The 23,767-nt window shown below is 41.2% G+C and overlaps 1 protein-coding gene and 2 pseudogenes across 2 annotated transcripts in view; all 3 read right to left on the bottom strand.

The window, feature by feature from the left end:
* Positions 1 to 7,347: 7,347 nt before the first annotated feature.
* The window catches only part of STRIP2 (striatin interacting protein 2), a 58,633-nt gene continuing 42,213 nt past the window's right edge, over positions 7,348 to 23,767 (bottom strand). The window contains exons 19-22 of one of the 2 annotated variants that reach the window (XM_030825543.1): positions 14,830 to 14,934; positions 12,678 to 12,882; positions 9,883 to 10,167; positions 7,348 to 8,287 (exon numbers count right to left, since the gene is read on the bottom strand). In XM_030825543.1, coding sequence (XP_030681403.1) covers positions 9,917 to 10,167; positions 12,678 to 12,882; positions 14,830 to 14,934 — 561 coding nt within the window. In that variant the 3' untranslated portion in view covers positions 7,348 to 8,287; positions 9,883 to 9,916. Of the gene's footprint in view, positions 10,168 to 12,677; positions 12,883 to 14,829; positions 14,935 to 23,767 lie in introns of both variants that reach the window. The other variant, XM_030825542.1, reaches the window with a different exon arrangement.
* LOC115838172 lies at positions 11,073 to 11,224 on the bottom strand (annotated as a pseudogene).
* LOC115837935 lies at positions 21,961 to 22,191 on the bottom strand (annotated as a pseudogene).

The raw sequence follows: 23,767 nt of genomic DNA, 5'->3' as shown, positions 1-23,767 counted from the left end.
TTAGGAGAGGAGTCATTCATATCCAGGACAGAGGTCAGCAAACTCTGTGAAGGGCCAGAGAGTAAATATTTTAGACTTTGTGGGCCCTGTGTCCTCTTTTTTTTTTTTGAGACGGAGTCTCGCTCTGTCACCCAGGCTGGAATGCAATGGCATGATCTCGGCTCACTGCAACCTCCGCCTCTGGGGTTCAAGTGATTCTCCTGCCTCAGCCTCCTGAGTAGCTGGGATTACAGATGCCCCCCACCACGCCTGGCTAATTTTTGTATTTTTAGTAGAGATGGGGTTTCACCATGTTGGCCAGGTTGGGCTCGAACTCCTGACCTTGTGATCTACCTGCCTTGGCCTCCCAAAGTGCTGGGATTTCAGGTGTGAGCCACCTCGCCCGGCCCTGTGTCCTCTTTTACAACTACTAAACTGTGCTGATGTAGCATAAAAGCAGTTACAGGCTATGCACTGCATAACAGCATGTTGGTTAATGGTGGACCACATATACAACAGTGATCCCATAAGATTATAATGGGACTGAAAAATTCCCATCACCCAGTGATGTCTTCATGATCCTAACCCTGTTTAGGCCTAGGTTAATGTATTTGTTTCTGACTTAGTTTTTAACAAAAAAGTTTAAAAACTAAAAAAAATTAAACATAGAAAAAGCTTAGAGAATAAGGATATAAGGAAAGAAAATATTTTTGTACAGCTGCACAATGTGCACGTGTTTTAAGCTGTTATTACAGAAGTCAAAAAGTTTACAAATATTAAAAAGTTTATAAAGTAAGTTACAGTGAGCAAAGGTTAATTTGTTATTGAATAAAAAAATTTAAATACGTTTAGTGTAGCTTAAGTGTAGAGGGTTCATAAAGTCTACAGGAGTATATAGCAATGTCCTAGACCTTCACATTCACACACCACTCAATTTCAGCCCTGCTGTCTCCATTCATGATAAGTGCCCTATACAGGTCTACCATTTTTACTGTATTTTACTTTATTTTTGCTGTACCTTTTCTATGTTTAGATACACAAATACTCATTCTTGTGTTACAATTGCCTGCAGTATTCAGTACAGTAACATCCTGTGCAGGTTTGTAGCCTAGGAGTCATAGGTTATACCATATAGCCCAGGTGTGCAGTAGGCTATACCATCTAGGTTGGTGTAAGTACACTCTATGGTATTTGCACAAGGACGAAATTGCCTTATGATGCATTTCTCAGAAAGTATCCCCATCACTAAGCAACGCATGACTGTACAAACCACGCGTAAACAAATGAGCACATCTGTGTTCATTTTCATGTGTCAGAACATATTTTTCTTCTTTGGGTTTTCCCCAGCCATTTAAAAATGTAAAAAAACATTCTTAGCTCATGGGCTGTATAAAAACTGGTAGTAAGCTAGAGTTGGCCCACGGGCTGTTAATTTGCCAATCCCTGATCTAGAGAGTTAAAATGCTATTGATTATTCTTGCTGGGGGATTGAGAGGGAGGGAGATGAGGTAGGAAAAATAATAGCAATTATTGGGCACTCATATTTAGTAAGCATTCTCCTAAGCACTATATATAAAAATCATGTATACTCATTTAATACAACCATAGAAGGTAAGTAGTAATATTAGCCCCATTTTACAGATGGGGAGTCTGAAGCATAGAGAGACTAAATCATCTGTTGCATATCACACAGCTAATAGAGAGGCAGAGCATGATACAATAGCTCACCAAGTTGGGTCTAGCACCCTCTATCTGAGCCATTATGCTGTACTGCCTTTCTGGGTAAAATGTTATTTTCTGGCAAAGACATATTTTCACAGGCATCCACATGGAAGATCTTTGTCCTGCCAGCTCCATTAAGCATTTGAACAAAAAGTTACAGAATGTTTGAAGTAATGTTTCCATTTGGAGGCAAGGGGACAGATGGCACTGTCTTATTTAGTAAAGAAGTCACTTTCCCTGAAGGTGTTTGAGCAGAGGTGGGATGACTTTTGTAGTCTTGCGGTTCCCTAGAAAGACTTTTGTTATTTTCTTTTCTATAAAATAAAAGTAAAAACTTAAAATTCTTGATTTTTGAAATTTAAATCTGGCTAATTACTAAAGGAGCAAACAGCCTGAACACCTCCCCATAGCACACTCGGGCACCATCTCATTACATTTACAGGATTTGGGAGTCTGAATAACCAGAACTGCTGGGAGGAAATGATATGTTAGACTGTTTTGACCTATTGCTATGGGAACTGAGTGAATCTCCCTTAACCCCATCCCCACCACAACACACACACACACACACACACACACACACACGCTACACACAATTCTTCCCATCTATACCCTTCTTAGGTGAAAAGTATTTGAAGGTGGTGTTAGGGAAGACTTATTTATTAAGTAATAAGTAATTAAAATCCTATATTATTAAATGAGTATATTAATTTATAGTCATATGAGAGAATATTAATATGGAAAGATATCCAAGACAAATGGTAAAGACAAATATAGAACAGCATGTCTTGTGTTCCCAGTTGTGTAAAAAAAAATGTTGGTAGGGAGGAGATGGATGAGTACTGTGGAAGTTTTCTGAAAGGATAAAAAAATATTGATAGTCGTTAGTTCTGGGGAACGAGATAGGGATCTGGATGGGAGGAAATTACATTTTTCGTTGTGTACTCTTGTATCCTCTGAATTTTTAACCTGTATATTCTTAATTAAAATACCAATAAATGCAGAAATGTATTATTCAACTGGATACCTGCTTCTTCATGGCATGTCCCCTACCCAAGCCAGAAAATCTTTCTTTACTTGAATCTCCTTTGACTACATTTACAGTTGCAAGCATTTTTCAATTAAAAATAACCTCTCCTGGGACTTGCCTTACACTACTAATGATGACAGAGGGGAGTAAATGAATCACTGTTGCTATTTGTTAGATTTTTGATGAGTGTTAGTGGGTAAAGTGGGTTGAATGGTGGCTCAAAAAAAGAGTTGTCCACATTTGAATCCCAGGAAACTGTGAATATTACCTTATATGGCCAAAGATGTGATTGGGTTCAGGATCTTTAGGAGAGGATCATCCGAGGGGGCCCTAAATGCAATCACATGTATCCTTATGAGAGAGAAGCAGAGGGGGTTTTGAGGGAGAAGGGGAGGAAGAATTGTGACCACAGAGGCAGAGACTGGAGTGATGCACCACAAGCCCAGGAATTCCCAGAGCCCCCAGAAGCTGGAAGAGGCAGGGAACAGATTCTCCCATCTGAACCTTTTGAGGGAGCACCTTCCTAGTGACACCTGACTTCAGGCACCTGGCTTCCACACTGTGAGAGAGAATAAGTTGCCCATGTGCGGTGGCTCATGCCTGTAATCCCAACACTTTGGGAGGCCAAGGTGGGTGAATCACGAGGTCAAGAGTTCGAGACTAGCCTGGCCAACATGGTGAAACCCTGTCTCTACTAAAAATAGAAAAAATTAGCTGGGCGTAGTAGCAGGCACCTGTAATCCCAGCTACTTGGGAGGCTGAGGCAGAATTGCTTGAAGCCAGGAGGCGGAGGTTGCAGTGAGCCGAGATTGTGCCACTGCATTCCAGCCTGGGTGACAGAGTGAGACTGTCTCAAAAAAAAAGAGAGAGAATAAGTTTCTATTGTTTTTTTGTTGCTGTTGCTGTTGTTTTTTGAGATGTAACTCATGTGTTTTCCAAACATCACCTATTAGGACTTACCTATATCAACATTTCCAGAAATAATTTGCGTGTTGTTACAATGCTTTACCAATATCAATAGAGCTTTGATCTCTTTGTTCTACTCTATTTTAGAGATTACACATTTCCTTATATTGTTAAACCACCACCATATAAACAATCTGTGTTGAGTGGTGAGATAAGGGAGGTAAATTATTCTCTTCATTCTTTTTTTCGGTTCAGAGAAAATGGGAAAGGAGGAGACTCAGAGGCAGATAAAGTTTATATTTAATGTATAGATAATAAAATCATACTGTAGCCATTTTTACTCTCAAATGTCTTTTTGAGGTCTCTAATGTTGAAAAACATCATATAAAATATGTGCTATGGCCGGGCATTGTGGTGCATGCCTGTAATCCCAGCTACTCGGGAGGCTGAGGCAGGAGAATTGCTTGAATCTGGGAGGCAGAGGTTGCAGTGAGCCGAGGTCACACCATTGTACTCCAGCCTGGGGGACAAGAGCGAGACTCTGTCTCAAAAAAAAAAAAAAAAAAAAAAAAAAAAGAAGTGCTATGGTTTGAATGTGTCTCCCAAAGTTTGTGTGTTGGAAGCATAATTCCCAATGCAATCATCAAGAAGTGGGACCTTTAAGAAGTCATTAGATCATGAAGACTGCAATCATGAAGGGATTGATGGAGTTATTGTGGGAATAGGTTGATTATTTCAGGAGTGGGTTCTTGAAAAAGGATGAGTTTAGCCCCCTTTTCCTAGTTCTCTCTAGTGTGCTATCTTGCCTTTCTGCCTTCTGCCATGGGATGATGCAGCATAAAGGCCTTCACCAGATACCAGCGCCATGCTCTTGGACTTCTCAACCTCCAGAACTGTAAACCATATACATTTATATTGTTTATATAAAATTATCCGATTTCTGGTAGTCTTAGAAAACAGACTAAGACAATATAGTTGTCCCTTAGTATCTGTGAGGGATTGGTTCCAGGACCTCCTAAAGATACCAAAATCCTTGGATGCTCAAGTCCTTGATATAAAATGGGGTAGTATTTGCATATAACTATGTGCATCTTCCTGTATATTTTCAATAATCTCTAGATTACTTATAATACCTAATATTAGGTAAATGCTATGTAAATGGTTGTTTTACTGTTGTATTGTTTAGGGAATAATGACAAGAAAAAAAGACTACATGTTCAGTACACAAGCAATTTTCTTTTTTTTTTTTGAGACGGAGTCTCACTCTGTCGCCCAGGCTGGAGTGCAGTGGTATGATCTTGGCTCACTGCAACCTCCGTCTCCAGGTGATTCTCGTGCCTCAGACTCTAGAGCAGCTGGGATTACAGGCATGAGCCACCAGTCCTGGCTAATTTTTGTATTTTTAGTAGAGACAGAGTTTCACCATATTGGCCAGGCTGGTCTTGAACTCCTGACCTCAGTTGATCTGCCCATCTTGGCCTCCCAAAGTGTTGGGATTACAGGCATGAGCCACCATGCCCAGCCTCACAAGCAATTTTTAAAAATATTTTTGATCCACAATGGTTGAATCCATGGATGTGGAACCCATGGATGTGGAAGGCCAACTTTATGTGTTAGCATTAAGCACAAGTCAGAATAGTATCAGCTGCTAAAGAATCTACTGGGTGTTTCACAAATGTTTTTAGCAAATTCTGTATTTTGTAAAACATTCTTTTACTACAGAAAACATTCTATCACACTTACACTATTATCAAAAAGTCTGACCTGGACCTATTATTGTAGGTAAAGCAGATGTTAATTGTTGTTCCTACGATTTCTGAAATCATGTCAAGACTTTCTTTGCCCCTGCAAACCACCCTAAACACACACTTCTCACCTATGTTCCCAGAGTCCCAGTGTGGCAAGTTTTATACTTCACATAGGCTTATACTTCATGTAGCCTGGATATCAAAGTGACACAAATTTTATATAATTAAGGAATACAACTTGATGTTTTGATATATGTATACATTGTGAAATGACCACAATGCATTAACTGTGAAAATATCAAAATGGAGTCACTAATGTCAAACTCTAACAAACAAAATGGAGCTGAGGCCATGGAGGAGGGGCCCTCATTCGAGTATGCCTATGATGGGAACTATGCAAAAAATTCCTCAAAACTGCAGTATTCCAGATAAGTCACTTACACAAGGATATTCAACAATGAACGTCTCCACCCATGAGTTATTGCCAACTCGGCAACAAGCCCCTGTAACCGGCCGGGCGCGGTGGCTCACGCTTGTAATCCCAGCACTTTGGGAGGCCGAGGCGGGCGGATCACGAGGTCAGGAGATCGAGACCACGGTGAAACCCCGCCTCTACTAAAAATACAAAAAATTAGCCGGGCCTGGTGGCGGGCGCCTGTAGTCCCAGCTACTCGGAGAGGCCGAGGCAGGAGAATGGCGTGAACCTGGGAGGCGGAGCTTGCAGTGAGCCGAGATGGCGCCACTGCACTCCAGCCTGGGCGACAGACCGAGACTCCGTCTCAAAAAAAAAAAGCCCCTGTAACCAATGGTCTTTGTTTCAAAACAGTTTACGTGGACTTCTTTTTGTTTTTAAAAGCTTCCCCTTTGCCACAACTCCTTTGGATGAGCCTGTGGTCTGCCATAGCATGCATATCCCAGATTGCAATCCCCTGCTATTCCCAAATAAACTCTGCTTTGGAGAGTTGGTCTCTGTTGTTCATTTTAGGTAGACGTATCTTGTTGTTTAAGTTAACAAGTCACAGGATCAAGAAACACTTCATCTACACCTTCATCTAGATGAGACACTAGAATTTAGGTCTCACATGACTGGATAAGATTTTTGGTCTTCCTTGAGGAGGGGCTGTGTGTTGTGTGTAATATAGGAGCAGATATTCATGACCAATTCACTTTCTCTACTACGAGAGTATTATACCACCCATGTTTGCCACTGTGTAGGTAGAGTATGCTTCTCCAGTCTCATGTTAGGCTTGTCCATGTGATTTGCTTTGGTCAATGGTATATGAACAATTTGATTTACACCATATTCAAGCAAGAGCTTTGAATGTGCTTGCATGGTATTGTTTGTCTCTAGCTCCTGCTCACTATAAAAAAATGTACGTCCCAGTAGGGACTATTCCATCAGTCTAGTGCCAGAGAAAGAAGACTGTGGAGCAGAGCCAAGCCAAGCAAGCCAAGCTGAGTCGAGCAGAGCTGTGGCTGACTCCCAGACCCGTGAACAAGAAACATTTGTCAAAAGTCACTAAGATCTGGAGTTATTGCTTGTTATTGGTCTATCCTCAGGGAACACTCTGGGGTAAAATAATATTTTATATATTAACTTTATTATATCCTTGTTTTTGAGATGGAGTTTTGTTCTTGTTGCCCAGGCTGGAGTGCAGTGGCACGATCTCAGCTCACTGCAACCACCGCCTCCTGGGTTGAAGCGATTCTCCTGCCTCAGCCTCCCAGTAGCTGGGATAACAGGCATGCACCACCATGCCCGGCTAATTTTGTATTTTTAGTAGAGATGGGGTTTCACCATGTTGGTCAGGCTGGTCTCGAACTCCTGACCTCAGGTGATCTGCCCGCCTCAGCCTCCCAGAGTGCTGGGATTACAGGTGTGAGCCACTGCGCCCGGCCTATATCCTTCCTTTCTACATCTGACTTCGAGGTTCTCTTGTGTTGAAGAATTTAAACACCAAATTTCTAATTCCAGCTCATTTTATTTTTATTAAAGTGCTTCAGTAGATGAACAGTATTATCAACAATCAACACAAACTTTACTGAAATATTCACAAATAAAAATCCTCTATAAGTCATTGAAATGTTTTTCTATGTAGTAAAAGTAATCACCATTGGAGACTGGTGAATTTGAATTTATTCCTAACCACATACATGGTTTATATATTAACTTTGTTATATCCTTCTTTGTTTTTGAGACGGAGTTTCGTTCTTGTTGCCCAGGCTGGAGTGCAGTGGCACGATCTCTGCTCACTGCAACCCATACAGGGTTCTCAAACTGGAAGATTCAACCTGGTTACCTTAATATATGGGGCTGGCTGTCAATACCTGAAAGCTAGTCCCAGCAAGTCTATGGAAAAAATGATGTGACTGGAAACTAATCATTTATCCTTAGTGCTTCAGTTTCTCCATCTGCACTGAGAAGTAACCTTCCCTTAGAGAAGGGTTGTAAATAAATACAAAATGTTAAAGCTTAGCATACTTCTGTGCCTCAAAAAGCATTCATGTACATGCTTTTAAAAGGGCAATTTCTTTGTTCTTGACATAAGTTGAATACTATCTGGCTTTAAAATAAATTGATGGATGATTACTCTTTCCTTGAAAATTATCTTTTTACTCAAATCATATTAAAATCATACTAGCCTGACCATAGATTAATTTACAGGACTTGTGCTCAGTAAATTATTTTGATTGCAATAAGGACTACTGTCCTACTTAGGTAAAATTTACAAATTATTTAAAAAAGTTTCATCCATTACTTATATTCTCCAAGACCTATCCATAAAGACAGAAATCCTGGTACTTTAAAGCACATAGAGGTAAAATCCAAAATTTACTTACTAGATTTTGGTATAGCTCCTTTGGATACGTCAAGTATTTTATTCATGTCCTCCAGATGATACTGTGGTTGACAAGGGGCAGAGTAAATAAGCAAATTTTAACTAGGTCTCCCAGCATAAAGTGACCTGGTGCCATCATAAAAAGATTCAGTAGTGCCTAAGTTGGGGGAGGGGGGCAACATTTATAGTAAAAAAGTTTGAAGAAGCTGGGCATGGTGGCTCACGCCTGTAATCCCAGCACCCTGGGAGGCCGAGGCGGGCAGATCACCTGAGGTCAGGAGTTTGAGATCAGCCTGGCTAACAAAGTGAAACCCTGTTTCTACTAAAAATACAAAAAATTAGCCAGGCATGGTGGTGCATGCCTGTAACCCAGCTCCTTGGGAGGCTGAGGCAGGAGAATCGCTTGAACCCGGCAGGCAGATGTTGCAGTGAGCCGAGATCGTGCCATTGCACTCCAGCTTGGGCAACAAGACCGAAACTCTGTCTCAAAAAAAAAAAAAAAAAAAAAAAAAAAAAAAAAAAAAAAGATCCTAACTAAATCAGAAACTTTTTTAAAAACCTTGTTTATCTTGAGAAGTATGTGATTCTGCTGTAAAAGAGAAATATAAAGAGGCTGGTACATCAACTCATATTTTCAATGAAATGTGCAATACTTTTAGGTAGAGACAGTATTGCTAAATCTCCACATGACACTTTGAAACTGCTAGCAATAAAAGGGAAAAAAATCATTAATCAACATTGGAGAAAAAGAAAAATGGTAAGCTGTGATGCTTTTACTGTTCTTTTCAATTAGAAAAATATATTGATCATGAGCACAAGTGGACATACCATCTGAATAAATAAAGCCTCCTGTAGTTAACTTGTCATTTAAAAAATGAATTAGATGAAAAGGATAATTTTCTGCAGTATGCTCAGCCATTTTAAGACTGGAGTCATTTAAGAAAAACATGAAACATCCTTAGAGAGGACCTGATTATTTCATATTTGTTGTGGCTCTTTAAAAATGGCAGAGCATTCCATGCCCTATACAGAGTACACAAGGAAATAATTTTCACATTGAATATAGATCTCTTACAGAATGGGGAAAAAAACACTTTACACAACATGCTTTTCTATAACATGCAGTATTGAGGGAATAGTAAATCATCATCCTTCACAAAGAAGGTGCAGGTGCTGTAAAATAATCTCAGAGCTAATGATTTTAGACAGAGGCTGTCTAAATTTGAAATTTAAAATGCAAACTTAATTTCAAAGTTGGCTTTTCCAAATCTCTGATAAGTCCTAGGAATCTAGGGTGAGCAAGAAGAAAACTTTCTCCCTATTTTATGACTTGTACCTCCCACTATCTGTGATGAATGCCATGGGTCAAATGCCATAACAAATTTCCTGTTTTAGAGCTAGCAAAATCTAGCCTGGTTCTAGCCAAGACTAAAGCAGGAAAAGGTCCTACCAAAGAGCTTGTCTAGGATTGATCCACCAAAAGATTTCCAAGGCCAAATGGGCACCCAACTGACCCCAGGGCAAGTTGATAATTTTGTTGTGATTCAGGATCCCACCCTTGTACTGTCTCTAGGCCCAAGAGCCCCTAGAAGAGCCCTGAACTGGTAACAAAGCCTGTATGGACAGGGTAGGCAGAGCACCATTTATTGGAGCTGACCTCCATCTATTGATGCTTGTTGACAAGAACTTAGTCAGTGATTCTGGAGCAGCTCCTCCCAACAGATGGGCTGTGAAAACACCTCTCTCTCGAGCCAGAGCTCATATGAGTAGTGGAAATCTTCAGGTAGATCCAACCTCTGCCCCAGTACACTCTGCAAGCAGTTATCCACAGGTGAAAATTCAGAGTCCTGGGGTCTGTCATACCGACGGCTGTTAAAAGCTTCAATGTTGGCCCTCAAGGTACATTCTTCTGCTTGGAAGTCCCATGGCCTGGCATCGATGTCTGTGTTGGAAAGAGTGGAAGAAAACGACATATAATGCAAGACACTGCTCCTCTTACCACAGAGCATGGTCTATGGGATTCCAAAAACGGAACTGCTCAGAAATTTTTTTTTTTTTTTTTGTAAAGAGCAATGTATGAAGTTAGTATACAGCATGCTGACACGTTTAAAAAATACACATATGCCCACATGTATATGCAGAAATTATCTTTGGAAGGGTACTGTAGAAACTGGTAATAGTAGTTACCTATGAGAAAGGAAATGAGGGCCCAGAGGGAGGTGGACTTCTTCTATTGCATTTCCTTTTCATTATTTCACTTTCTTATTAGCTTTATGTATTACTAGTTATATGTATTATGTTTCCCAAAAGGGTAATTAAATTCCTTTTATGCAGCTTTCCTTAGGGGATGAGTGTCCCATCTGAATGGAATAGCCAGCTCTCAAGGAATAGGAAGGGGCAAGAGGGGTATAACATGGAGAATCAGAATGGACCAATTACCGAAGACTTTCCTGATTCCCTGGAATCTCCTCCAGCACATGATAAATCTATATGTCAGCTTATTTTAAGATGATGAGGTGACAGCTTCAATGAAGGTAAAAACAGAAAACAGATAATCTGTTTTGCTTCTATTCACTTGGACACTTATTTCAGGGCTAAAGATACAAATCTCCCAGATCTCTCAAGTCCTACATGCAAGGGTTTATCATAAGGAAGTGTAGTGTGAGTTTGGGCTCATAATGGCAGCAACAACAGATGTGCCGTTTGCAGGATAAAACATTTTTGTGTTTTAAAAATTTACAAGAATTTAATAGATAATTGTGCTTTATGTCTTATAGCAGAAGTTGCATCCTGGCTTGTTATGTGCCTATCATATGTTTCCTTTAGTTCTCTAAACCCTTTTTTAGTGAAAAGACAGTCCCTCACTACCACAAATTATACAGTTGAGTTTCCCACATTTGGGGAATAGCAGGGGTTAGCATATCTGGAGTAAAATGGATAAACCTTGTCTTGGGAAAACCACCTTCATGATCATGGTATTTTCCCTGACAGGTAAGTAGAGTTTTCTGAACTCTTTACTACATCATCCTTTAAAATTCAAGCAGGTTACAAACCCAGCAAAGACAAGTCATTACCAAAAATTCTCAAATACAATTATGGAAATAATGGTCAAATACAAAACAACAAAACAGCTCTCCAAAATAAATTTTTCCAAACTCTAATCAATCTTACAAGTTCTGATAGTTCAACCAAATGTCTTGCCTTCTGATGTGAGGCAATGTACAGTTCCCAAGATTACCTAGGACATACTGCAGCCAAAAAGGTTTAAATTGAATTCATCAAACCTTTAGATTTAACTTCAAGTTTACAGGTAATACCATAGATAGAGGGATAAAGTAGATAACACCACAAAGAAGAAAACAGACAAATCCAGAATGTGAGTATTTTGCAGGACAACTGGCCTAGTTCTTCAATTAGTTAGCATTAATGGTGGGGGTGGGGAGACTGCTAGAGGCCAAGCACAGTGGCTTTACACCTGTAATCCCAGCACTTTGGGAGGCCAGGGCAGGAGGATCCCTTGAGCCCAGGAGTTCAAGACCAGCCTGGGCAACACAGGGAGAGACTCCATCTCTACAAAAAAATTTTAAAAATTAGCCGGGTGTGGTGGTGGTATGCATCTGTAGTCCCAGCTACTTGGCAGCTGGGAGGATCACTTGAGTCCAGGAAGTCGAGGCTGCAGTGAGCCATTATCATGTCACTGCTTTCCAGCCTGGGTGACAGAGCGACCCTCTCTCAAAACAAACAAACAAACAAACAAAAAACAGAAAACAAAAATAATTAACATATATATAACAACTGGATGCAACCTGTGGACCTGGAATGGATTCTGACTTGGAAAAATAGCTATAAAGAACATTTTGGGACAACTAGAAAATTGTGAATATGAACTTTATTAGATGAAATGAAAATGTAGTGACATGAAAAGGTAGAGATAATGTTAAAAGAGAAAATTACAAAATAGCATACATAACTTGCTTTCATTTTAATAAAATATGCATATATATATAGAAAAAGATCTGGAGGAATATACAATAAGATGTTAATGGTGGCAATTTCTGCATAGTACAAATATGGCATAAATATAATACAGTAAAATGTTTGTTTACTTGTATTTTCTATCTTTTTTTCTAACTGCTTTGTAATAATAAAAAGTTGTTTTAATTTAAATCTTTTGGAGAAAGCTGTCATTTAAAAGAATGTTTTGGAAAGGCAATTATCTCTCAATTTACTTGTTTTATAAAACGGATTTTCATAGTTTACATAGGACAAGGGTACATATTAGAATTTGGGGCATAACCTTAAAGTGTGGTGTATCAACGCCTGACCTATAATCACATATTTTTTCGTCTAAAATATGTAACAATTCATGCCAAAGAGGAGTGATAAATATTTATCTAGTTTTGTCTAAACCCCAGGAAACTCCAGGAAGTCAAGAGCTTTGGGAAGACTCACCATTCCCGTAAGCCCAGTCATCGTTCATGCGGTGACGCACTTTCTGGTAAATGGCTGACATGGTTTTCATGTTGCTTTTCCTCCATTGGCGCCCCAGGTACTTGGTCTGTATCTTTAGCAGCTTTAGGACATAAAGTTGCAGCATGGCCTGTTTGACCTTGAGGGCCCGCTTTAAGATTGGTGCCGATTTAAACACTACCAGCATCTGTTCATTGAAAGAGGGGTGGGGTAAAGATCTAACGTTTCTTGGAATTTCCAGTTTACAGACAAATTAAACCAAACCTAGCTAGCCTCAGAAATCCCTGGGGAGCTTTCAGGAATCTATGGTCCAGGCTCTACTTAGATTTAATCTTCAAGAATATAGAGGGGGGCTGGGCGCGGTGGCTCATGTCTGTAATCCCAGCACTTTGGGAGGCCGAAACCAGTGGATCACCTAAGGTCAGGAGTTTGAGACCACCCTGGCCAACATGATGAAACCCCATCTCTACTAAAAATACAAAAATTAGCCAGGCATGGTGGCATGGGCCTGTAATCCCAGCTACTAAGGAGGCTGAGGCACATGAATTGCTTGAACCCAGGAGGTGGAGTTTGCAGTGAGCTGAGATCATGCCACTGCACTACAGCCTGGGTGACAGAGCAAGACTCCATCTCAAAAAAAAAAAAAAAAAAAAAAATATATATATATATATATATAGAGAGAGAGAGAGAGAGAGAGAGAGAACTATTCCATTCATATTTTATTGTTCAAAGTTTTCAATATTCAAAGCATATAGTATAAAGTGAAAAGAAAATTTTGTCAGCCACACATATCATTTCCACTGTCACAGTTTTTTGTTTATTTTCTGGAGATAATTCTATGTATGCATACATTACTTTTATTTTTTCGTTTTGTTTTTAAGATGGAGTCTTACTCTGTCACCCAGGCTGGAGTGCAGTGGTGCAATCTTGGTTCACTGCAACCTCCACCTCCTGGGTTCAAGTGATTCTCCTGCCTCAGCCTCTCCTGAGTAGAGGCGCCCGCCACCACACCCAGCTAATTTTTAGTAGAGATGGGGTTTCATCATGTTGGTCAGGCTGGTCTCAAACTCCTGACCTCAAGTGATCCTCCCACCTTGGCCTTCTGAAGTGCTGAGATTACAGGCGTGGGCCACCACACCCAGCCTACTTTTGTTTTTTATCACAAATGGTAGCCAGCTACATATCCTGCCACACTGTTCTATACCTGGTTTTTTTAATTGAATATATCTTGAAAATCATTCCATATCAGTACAGAACTGCCTCATTCTTTTACTGTTTTAAATAGAGATGGGGTCTTATCATGTTGCCCAGGCTGGTCTCAAACTCCTGGGCTCAAGCAATCCTTCTGCCTCAGCCTCCCAAAGTGCTGGGATTATAGGCACGCACCACTGAGCCTGGCTGCTCATTCTTTTTAATGATTGCATAATATTCTATTATAAGAACATACCATCATTTATTTAACCAGTTGGTCCTGCTTAATGAGCATTTAGCTTGTTTACAGGCTTTCATTATTATTATTATTAATTTTTTGAGATGGAGTCTCCTCTGTCGCCCAGGCTGGAGTGCAGTGGCATGATCTCGGCTCACTGAAACCTCTGCCTCCCAGGTTCAAGCGATTCTCCTGCCTCAGCCTCCCGAGTAGCTGGGATTACAGGTGCCTGCCACCATTCCCGGCTAATTTTTGTATTTTTAGTAGAGATGGGGTTTCACCATGTTGGTCAGGCTGGTCTTGAACTCCTGACCTTGTTATCTGCCCGCCTCGGCTTCCCAAAGTGCTGGGATTACAGGCATGAGCCACGGCACCCAGCCAAGCTTTCATTATTATAAACAATGTTGCAATGATAAACCTTGCACTTGCATCATTTGGGAATGTGTGTAATCCAAACAACATTGCTAGCTTCCCTGCTAGAGTTGCCCTGAGGGAGGGTTTGAGATTCAGCCCCCTGAAAAGAAATGGACTGGTAAGTAATCATCTAATATAGAATAAGTGCCCAGAATTATGAGGTGCTAAATCTTATGTAGCATTCAGTGTCTATATAAGGAGATCACAAACCAGGGAGCACACAAATATTTACTAGCGATCTTTTAAAAATTCAGTCAGATGGACAACTCCATGATGTAAAATCACCCTCACCATTGTCCGGGAATGTTTCCATTTGGTCAGTTTATTGAGCAGCCTCAGGAGGTTGATGCAGGAAAAGAGGTTCCTCCAGCAGAACTGGCTGTTGTCTCCAGCTTCCTATAATAGGAAACATCCATCATTATCTTGATATCTACAAGGCTTTAATTCCCACAGAAGCCTGGAAGTCAGTGTTGGTCAGTTTAGGTGAGGCCTTCCTGTATGAAATAATACCTCCTCACCTTCCTTTTCTTAACACACTGAAGTCTCCAAAGCCCACGGTTTGAAAACCCCCTCAGCTGCCAATCCTGGAAGACTCTACCTACAGCATGTGTTGGTTAGAAAGATGATACATGAGCACAGGAACCTGATTCAGGCAAGTTTTCTTGTGTAGCTCATTGCTCTAGGATCAGAAAAGAGCTGAGAGAATTTTACCTCCATATACAGGTACTTTGCGCTTACATAAACCATGTTTGTAATTGTTAGGATTAGGTCTAATTCTGGTAGATTTTAAACTATGTTGGATGGATCTGATATCAACTATGGTTGAATTTTTTTTTTAATCAACTCCACCCTCCTTTATCAAACCATATTACAGTCAGATGCTTAATTCTTCAGCATGGAAGGAAAAATGGCAGATAGTTTATTCTAATCAGATATTTTTCTTATATATTTCTTGATAGTTTGTGAACACCTAACCAGAGACAACAGATGGATGTCAGATTAAAAGCAGGTATCTACTCATAGAAACATTTTTCAGAAATAAAAATATGAGTCCTTATGTGAATTTGGGGCTTGCAAATACATACTGGTGTCAGAAGCTATATAAATCAATGAGCACACATGACAGCCAAACTAACATCTTGGAAATTCCTCACATCTACAATGTGATAGGAGAATGTAGGAGTAGACGACATGTAGAAGTGAGCTGCTGTCTGGTGAATGGAAAATTACCTCCTCCTCCCTCAAATTAATTTGAAGCAAGATAGGCATATATCTAATGTGGAATGAACATCCGAGGTTTTTGAGGGTATTAGGCTTTCCTAATACCTAATACCAAGAGCCAAAAAGTTTCAGGGAAATTTCTCATTTAGAAATATTATTTATAGGCCAGGTATGGTAGCTCACACTGGTAATCCCAGCACTTTGGGAGGCCAAGGCAGGCAGATCACCGAGTCCAGGAGTTCGAGACCAGCTTGGCCAACATGGCGAAACTCCATTTCTACTAAAAAAATTAAAAAAATTAGCTGGGCGTGGTGGCAGGTGCCTGTAATCCCAGCTACTTGGGAGGCTAAGGCAGGAGAATCACTTGAACCCAGGAGGCAGAGGTTGCAGTGAGCCGAGACTGCACCATTGCACTCCAGCCTGGGCAACAGAGAGAAACTTCATCTCAAAAAAAAAAGAAATATTATTTATAAATAATATTCTCCATCCTATAGTAAATGTTCAATATCGTCCCAGGAGAACCATCTGTCTGCTTCTAAGGAAAACTTCTACGGGACTTTCTACTCTAGTGCATCAACTAGTCTGGCTTGCCCCAAATAGACCAAGTTCTACAGATGTTATATCTTGTGTGGTTAATAGAGACAGGCAGACTTTTACTTTTTTTTTTTTTTTTTTTTGAGACAGAGTTTTGCTTTTGTTGCCCAGACTGGAGTGCAATGGGGTGATCTCGGCTCACTGCAACCTCTGCCTCCCAGGTTCAAGCGATTCTCCTGCCTCAGTCTCCTGAGTAGCTGGGATTATAGGAATGCACCACCACGCCTAGCTAATTTTGTATTTTTGGTAGAGATGGGGTTTCTCCATGTTGATCAGGCTGGTCTCGAACTCCTAACCTCAGGTGATCCGCCCGCCTTGGCCTCCCAAAGTGCTGGGATTATAGGCATGAGCCACCGCGCCCGACCAGACTTTCAAATTTTTAAGACGCAAGGGAAACACAAAACATATGTGATAAGTAAGTGTATTTCTACTGTGAGCTTCCTTCATCCTGATTTTCAATACGGTAGAGGCATAAAAAGCCTTGCATTCCTCAGTATCTCAAAGAATAATATGGGAGAGAAGGCATCCCCTTGCAGAAGCAGCATTGGAATAGATACCAGAATACTTGGATTATGGCCTCATCCCTGACTGTATGATCTTAGGTAAATCATTTTCCTTGTTTCCTGTAGGAGGTTGAACTAGCTAATCTTTAAGATCACTTCAGCTCTGAGCATTCTATAATTCCATGATTTACGTGGACTTTCTCCAGTTGAAAAGAACTGCCTCGTTCTTTTTAATGGTTACCTAATATTGTATTGCAAGTATGTACCATAATTTATTTAACCAGTTGGCCCTATATTAGTGGGCATTTAGGTTATTGCCAATCTTTCAATTTTTCTTTTTCTGAGATGGAGTCTGACGCTGTCACCCAGGCTGGAGTGCAGTGGTGCCATCTCGGCTCACCGCAACCTCTGCTTCCCGGGTTCAAGCGATTCTCCTGCCTTAGCCTCCCGAGTAGCTGGGACTACAGATGCCTGCCACCACACCCAGTTAATTTTTCTATTTTTAGTAGAGATGGGGTTTCACCATGTTGGCCAGGCTGGTCTTGAACTCCTGACCTCAGGTGATCTGCCTGCCCCGGTCTCCCAAAGTGTTGGGATTACAGGCGTGAGCCACTGCGCCTGGCCTTTTTTTTTTTTTCTTTTTTCTGAGACAGAGTCTAGCTCTGTTGCCCAGGCTGGAGTGCAGTGGAGCAATCTTGGCTCACTGCAAACTCCACTTTCTGGGTTCAAGCAGTTCTCATGTCTCAACCTCCCAAGTAGCCGGGATTACAGGCACAGGCCACCACACTCAGCTAATTTTTGTATTTTTAGTAGAGATGGAGTTTCTCCATGTTGGCCAGGCTGGTCTTGAACTCCTGGCCTCAAGTGATCCACCTGCCTTGGCCTCCCAAAGTGCTGGGATTACAGGCGTGAGCTATCACGTGCATGGCCCCCAATTTTTCATTATTACAAACAATGCTGCAATGAATAATCTTTCTTTTTTTTGAGATGGAGTCTCGCTCTTTTGCCCAGAATGGAGTGCAGTGGCACGATCTCGGCTCATTGCAAGCTCCGCCTCCCGGGTTCACGCCATTCTCCTGCCTCAGCCTCCCCAGTAGCTGTGACTACAGGTGCCCGCCACCATGCCCGGCTAATTTTTTGTATTTTTAGTAGAGACGGGGTTTCACCGTGTTAGCCAGGATGGTCTCGATCTCCTGACCTCACGATCTGCCCGCCTTGGCCTCCCAAAGTGCTGGGATTACAGGCGTGAGCCACTGCGCCTGGCCTCACAATGAATAATCTTAGAATTACAACATTTGACATTTGGGATGTGTGACTATAATCCAAACAACTTTGCTAACTTCCCTAGCAGAGATTCTCTGTGGGAGGGTCTATATTTAAATCTCAAAAATAAATGGACTGGTGATTAATCAAGTAAAGTTTTGTTTGTTTGTTTGTTTTGAGTCTGACTCTTGCTGTGTCGTTCAGGCTGGAGTGCAGTGGCACCACCTCAGCTCACTACAACCTCCGCCACCCGGTTCAAGTGATTCTCGTGCCTCAGCCTCCTGAGTAGCTGGAATTACAGGTGTGCACTACCACGCCCAGCTAATCTTTGTATTAGGAGAGATGGGGTTTCACCATGTTGGCCAGGCTGGTCTCGAACTCCTGGCCTCACGTGATCCACCCACCTCGGCCTCCCAAAGTGCTGGGATTACAGGCGTGAGCCACTGTGCCCTACCAAGTAAAGTTTTAAAAGTGAAGTTTTGGGCTGGGCGCAATGGCTAATGCTTGTAATCCCAGCACTTTGAGAGGCTGAGGCGGGCGGATCACAAGGTCAGATAGAGACCATCCTGGTCAACATGGTGAAACCCCATCTCTACTAAAAATACAAAAATTTGCAGGGCATGGTGGCGTGCACCTATAGTCCCAGCTTCTCGGGAGGCTGAGACAGGAGAATCGCTTGAACCCAGGAGGCAGAGGTTGCAGTGAGCCAAGATTTCGCCACTGCACTCCAGCCTGGCGACAGAGTGAGACTCCGTCTAAAAAAAAAAAAGTGAAGTTTTGAGTGAGGGTCAGCTGTCTGTGGCTGCTGCCTTTTCCTTAGGGCTCAGTCTCAAGAATTCCAGGAAAGGAACCCAAGTACGCTCTTTGAAGATAGTCTCAGCTGCCCATGGCCTTGCTCTCTTTTCTTCTTTCTTTTTTTTTTTTTGGTTTTTGAGACAGGGTCTCAATATATTTTTTTTTTTTTTAAGACAGAGTCTCGCTCTGTTGCCCAGGCTGGAGTGCAGTGGCGCTATCTTGGCTCACTGCAACCTCTGCCTCCGAGGTTCAAGCTATTCTCCTGCATCAGCCTCCCAAGTAGCTGGGATTACAGGCACATGCCACCATGCCCAGCTAATTTTTCTATTTTTAGTACAGACAGGGTTTCACCATGTTGGAAAGGCTGGTCTCAAACTGCAGACCCTCAGGTGATCTGCCCGCCTCAGCCTCCCAAAGTGCTGGCACTACAGGAGTGAGCCACCGCACCTGGCTGGGTTTTACTATTTTGCCTGGGCTGGGCTCAAACTCACCATCCTCCCACTTCAGCTTCCCAAGTAGCTGGGACTATAGGCATGTGCCAACTCTCTTTTCCTTCTGATACTGCTTCCCCAGACAACTGTAACTAGCCCCACTTCTCACATCAGATGCTGCCAGGAGCTGGCACTGAAAGCACACACACTGGTCAGTGGCTCTCTCAGGATGGCCACCAAACCCTAGCTTGTTCTGTCTCCCTTGTTTGCAGCAGGCTCTACCTGAAGCACTGCTCCAACCTGTGCCTTGTTCCAACCCAACAGATAACTTTTTTCCCAGCAGGCCTTCAGTTCCACAGGTACCTGTTCATATTTGCCAAACTTGAGAGTTTTTTCTTCATGTTTATGTTCATTTAAGGCAGGTCACCTTTCTTATTATTTTTTTTTGTAAGACTAAGCATATTAAGATGGAAACCTCTATGAGGAGATATAAAATTTGTGAACAGCAGCCCACAGTCACATTCTCTTGTTACTGGTACTTCATACTAGCAAGACCTTTACTTCCTTTGTATCAACTAAAGTTAAAAAAAAAAAAAAAAAAAAACACCCACGACCTACTCTCACGAGTATTTGTTTGCAGTATGCCTTAGGTCTAAAGATTCAGTTCAAGGACTACATCCTACTCTTTCAGAGTATCTCCAAGGCACTATGAGGGCTCTATTCTCAAAGATCCATCCATAACCCAGCTGAGTGAGCCAAGCCAAATAAAATCTAGGCTATGCCAATTATGTAGATAATTAATTCAGATAACTAAGGGAAGAATGAAGCATTTCTTCCTTTCGGATTGAGGAAATCATATTGGTTAGAATGTGAGCACCAGAAGGAATGTAGTTGCTCTAGTCCCAATTCTGTCATCCACAGAAACAAAAGCTGGGGCCCAGAAAGGGGAAGGGGCTTGCCCAAGGTCACGTGATAAGCACCCAATCACCAGTCTTCAGTCAATTAGAAGACTCTTTGTTTACTGTTCACCTTCTAGCTGCACTTCTGGAATCCTGCACACAGAAGGCAATGCAGAGGAAATTTAGTTGGATCCCCTGCTTTCTGAGCTACTTAAAGACTCAATGGTGGAAAAGCACATTCTTTGGTCCTACCATAATTCGTACTTCAAATCAGAAGAAAATAATTGTTTCCAGGAAAAACAAAAACAAAAAACAGTGAGGTTTCCTGCTTTAAATGGGAGCATTTGACTGAATCTAGTCAGCCTATGATCAGATTGAACCTTTAAAGAAGGGCTACTAAGGGTGAGATCTAATACTATATCTCAAACCTCCTCAACGGCCTACTGAAGTCCCTATGTGACAAATGAGTTCTGCACTGATAAATCAAAATTATTAATATTAGCTTGGTTATTTTATAATGAATCTAGGGGAATTTTATAGTCCAAGGAAAGTCAGATGCTTATCTAATGACCCAACCTTCCTTCTTTTATAGATGAAATTTCTATAGCCTACAGGAAATCTGCTCAAGATCCCTTATAGTTGTAAGTGGCAAAGCCAGGTTTGTTTGTCTTTTCCATACTACCAACTAATCTATTTCTCTGCTTTTTGCTTCAGGCTTTCCATGCCATGTTAGCCCTGCATTTATTTGAAACTATTACAAAAACTTATGCTGGCCAGGCATGGTGGCTCACACCTGTAATCCCAGTACTTCGGGAGGTCAAGGCAGGAGGATTGCTTGAGACCAGGGATTTGAAACAAGCCTGGGCAACATAGTGACATTTTGTTTCTACAAAAAAATTTAAAAATTGCCTGGGCAATATAGTAAGACCTTGTCTCTACAAAAAATATAAAAACTTAGCCAGGCGTGGTGACATGTGCCTCTAGTCCCAGCTACTCAGGAGGCTGAGGTGGGAGGATCACTTGAGCCCAGAGGATAGGTTGCAGTGAGCCAAGATCTCACCACTGTACTCTAGCCTGGGTGACAGGGTGAGACTCCTTCTCAAAAAAAAAAAGAAAAAGAAAAAGAAAAAGAAATTGCTAGGTCTTAATACTTAACTGATTTCAAATTCATGGGAATAACTACTATTTGATAAATGATTCTTTTGATTCATTTCTCTATTATGGTTCACATAACAAAATGAAATCCTATTTTTATTTCAGATTTTCTTTTTTTTGACTATTACAAAAGTTTATCTAGCAATTTTTTTTTTTTTTTGAGAGAGTTTTCCTCCTGTTGCCCAGGAGTGCAATGGCACAGTCTCCACTCACTGCAACCTCTCCCTCCCAGGTTCAAGCGATTCTCCTGCCTCAGCCTCCCAAGTAGCTGGGATTACAGGTGCCCGCCACCACACCCAGCTAATTTTTGTATTTTTAGTAGAAATGGGGTTTCACCACGTTGGCCAGGCTGGTCTTGAACTCCTGACCTCAGGTGATCTACCTGCCTTGGCCTCCCAAAGTGCTAGGATTATAGGCGTGAGCCACTGTGCCCGGCCTAACAAAAAGTTTTTAATATAAAAAGTCCGATATAAAAAAATGTACATGACCTAATTTTTACATCATAGTAAAACAGGCTCTTTGGAGAGGGGACATGGAATTTCTCTGCTGAACAGCCATTATTTATACTCGTTCCAAGGTTTCTAACATGATGATAGTATTTCTTCGTATTACCACCATTCCAATATTGTTCTGTTGCCCACTGGTTGCCATCTCCACACACTCATCTATCACAAGATTCATAAAGGTATCAAATCCCCACAATATTCCTTGGACATGTCTGCCACCATTTAATTTCAATGATAACTTCTTGTCTATAAATTTTTTCAACTCGGGAGGGTGAGCTTTGCTCATGGTGCCTACGTGGCCTCACAGATGCCTTGAGATGGGATGCATGGCTTCTCTCTTGCTCCTGTGGTAGGCCCAGCAGTCTTGCATCTGGCATCACCCACCTCATTAGCCAATCGATTGTCGGTAATTTTTTTCTATTTTAGATTTTCTTTACCAACACCATTATAGAATAATTCTCTTAACATATGGGTTTTTGATAAATTACTGCTAGATTAAGGACATAGATCTGGATAGCTTAAAAGAGAGTAATGGTTCTCAAGTGAAATAAGTGGATAAGGAGGAAGGAGAAAAAAAAGTTTCAAGATTGTTTGGGAAACTTTAACAAACTACAAGTGCTCCAGTAAGGGGCACTAACATACCTGGGTATGTGGGTTTGAAAAATCATCCTGGAGATTCTAATCTCCCTAAGAACCCATTATAGAAATAGTGACCAACAGGAAAATTGATACAATGCTAAAAAAATTTTATCCATGGTCCTTCCTTTGCCTAAATACCTCATGGAAAGTGGATATATACCTCATGGTATATTTACAGTATATCTCTGAAATACATGTATGTTTACTCATAAATGCATAGCTTTAAATAACATTATAGGAATGTACACATAAGTACAGAAAGTAAAAAAGATATCAATATAATACATATAAAAGATTTAATATTTTCCATTCCCCAAAGTATGTCCTTGCACAGCCTACATTTCATACCACTGCTCTCAACAACCATTCAGATGCTAAGCATTGCAAAATACATGCTGAGCCCACATCCACTGCCTTTTCCAGCAACCTCTTTTCAAAGACCACACTTAACTTCCACATAATCATACGTTCACCATCCTTCATTTAAGTTTGGAATTTTATTTCAATTTTTTCCTAGCTTAGTGGATTGAATATGAATACCAACATTTGGAGATACACAAATTTTTAAACTTCCTGTACCAGGTGGGAGGGGAAACTATTCAGTATATTGGTGAGGATAGCCTGTCTAAAGCTAATTATTCTGACAAAATGGGAATACTTCAGAAATTAATATGCCATTAGCTCTACCTTTATTTCATGTTCATCATGCTGTTTAGAGTTTCAAATAAAGTTGAATTCAGTTCAAATTCAGAAAACTGAAAAAATGTAAATCAAGACTACCTCAGCCCAGCGGTGGCTCAGGCCCATAATCCCAGCACTTTGGGAGGCCGAGGCAGGTGGATCATTTGTGGTCAGCCTGGCCAACATGGTGAAACTCTGCTTCCACTAAAAAATACAAAAATTAGCTGGGCAGTAATGGCACCCACCTGTAATCCCAGCTACTTGGGAGGTTGAGGCAGGAGAATCGCTTGAACCTGGGAGGTGGAGGCTGCGGTGAGCAGAGATTGTGCCACTGGCACTCCAGTCTGGGCGACTGTCTCAAAAAAAAAGACTACTTCAGCCCAATAATTCCACTTCTAGGAATCTAAAGGAAATAATCAAAGATTCATGTGCAGCTGGGCATTGTGGCTCACACCTGTAATCCTAGCACTTTGAGAGGCCAAGGCAGGAGGATCACTGAGCCCAAGAATTTGAGACCAGTCTGGGCAAAATAGGGAGATTCT

This window comes from Nomascus leucogenys, chromosome 13 (genome assembly GCF_006542625.1).
Source record: "Nomascus leucogenys isolate Asia chromosome 13, Asia_NLE_v1, whole genome shotgun sequence".
In the NCBI taxonomy this organism is placed as follows: Eukaryota; Metazoa; Chordata; class Mammalia; order Primates; family Hylobatidae; genus Nomascus; species Nomascus leucogenys.
Note: the sequence above shows the minus strand (reverse complement) of the source record. Positions and strands in the feature narration are given on the sequence as shown.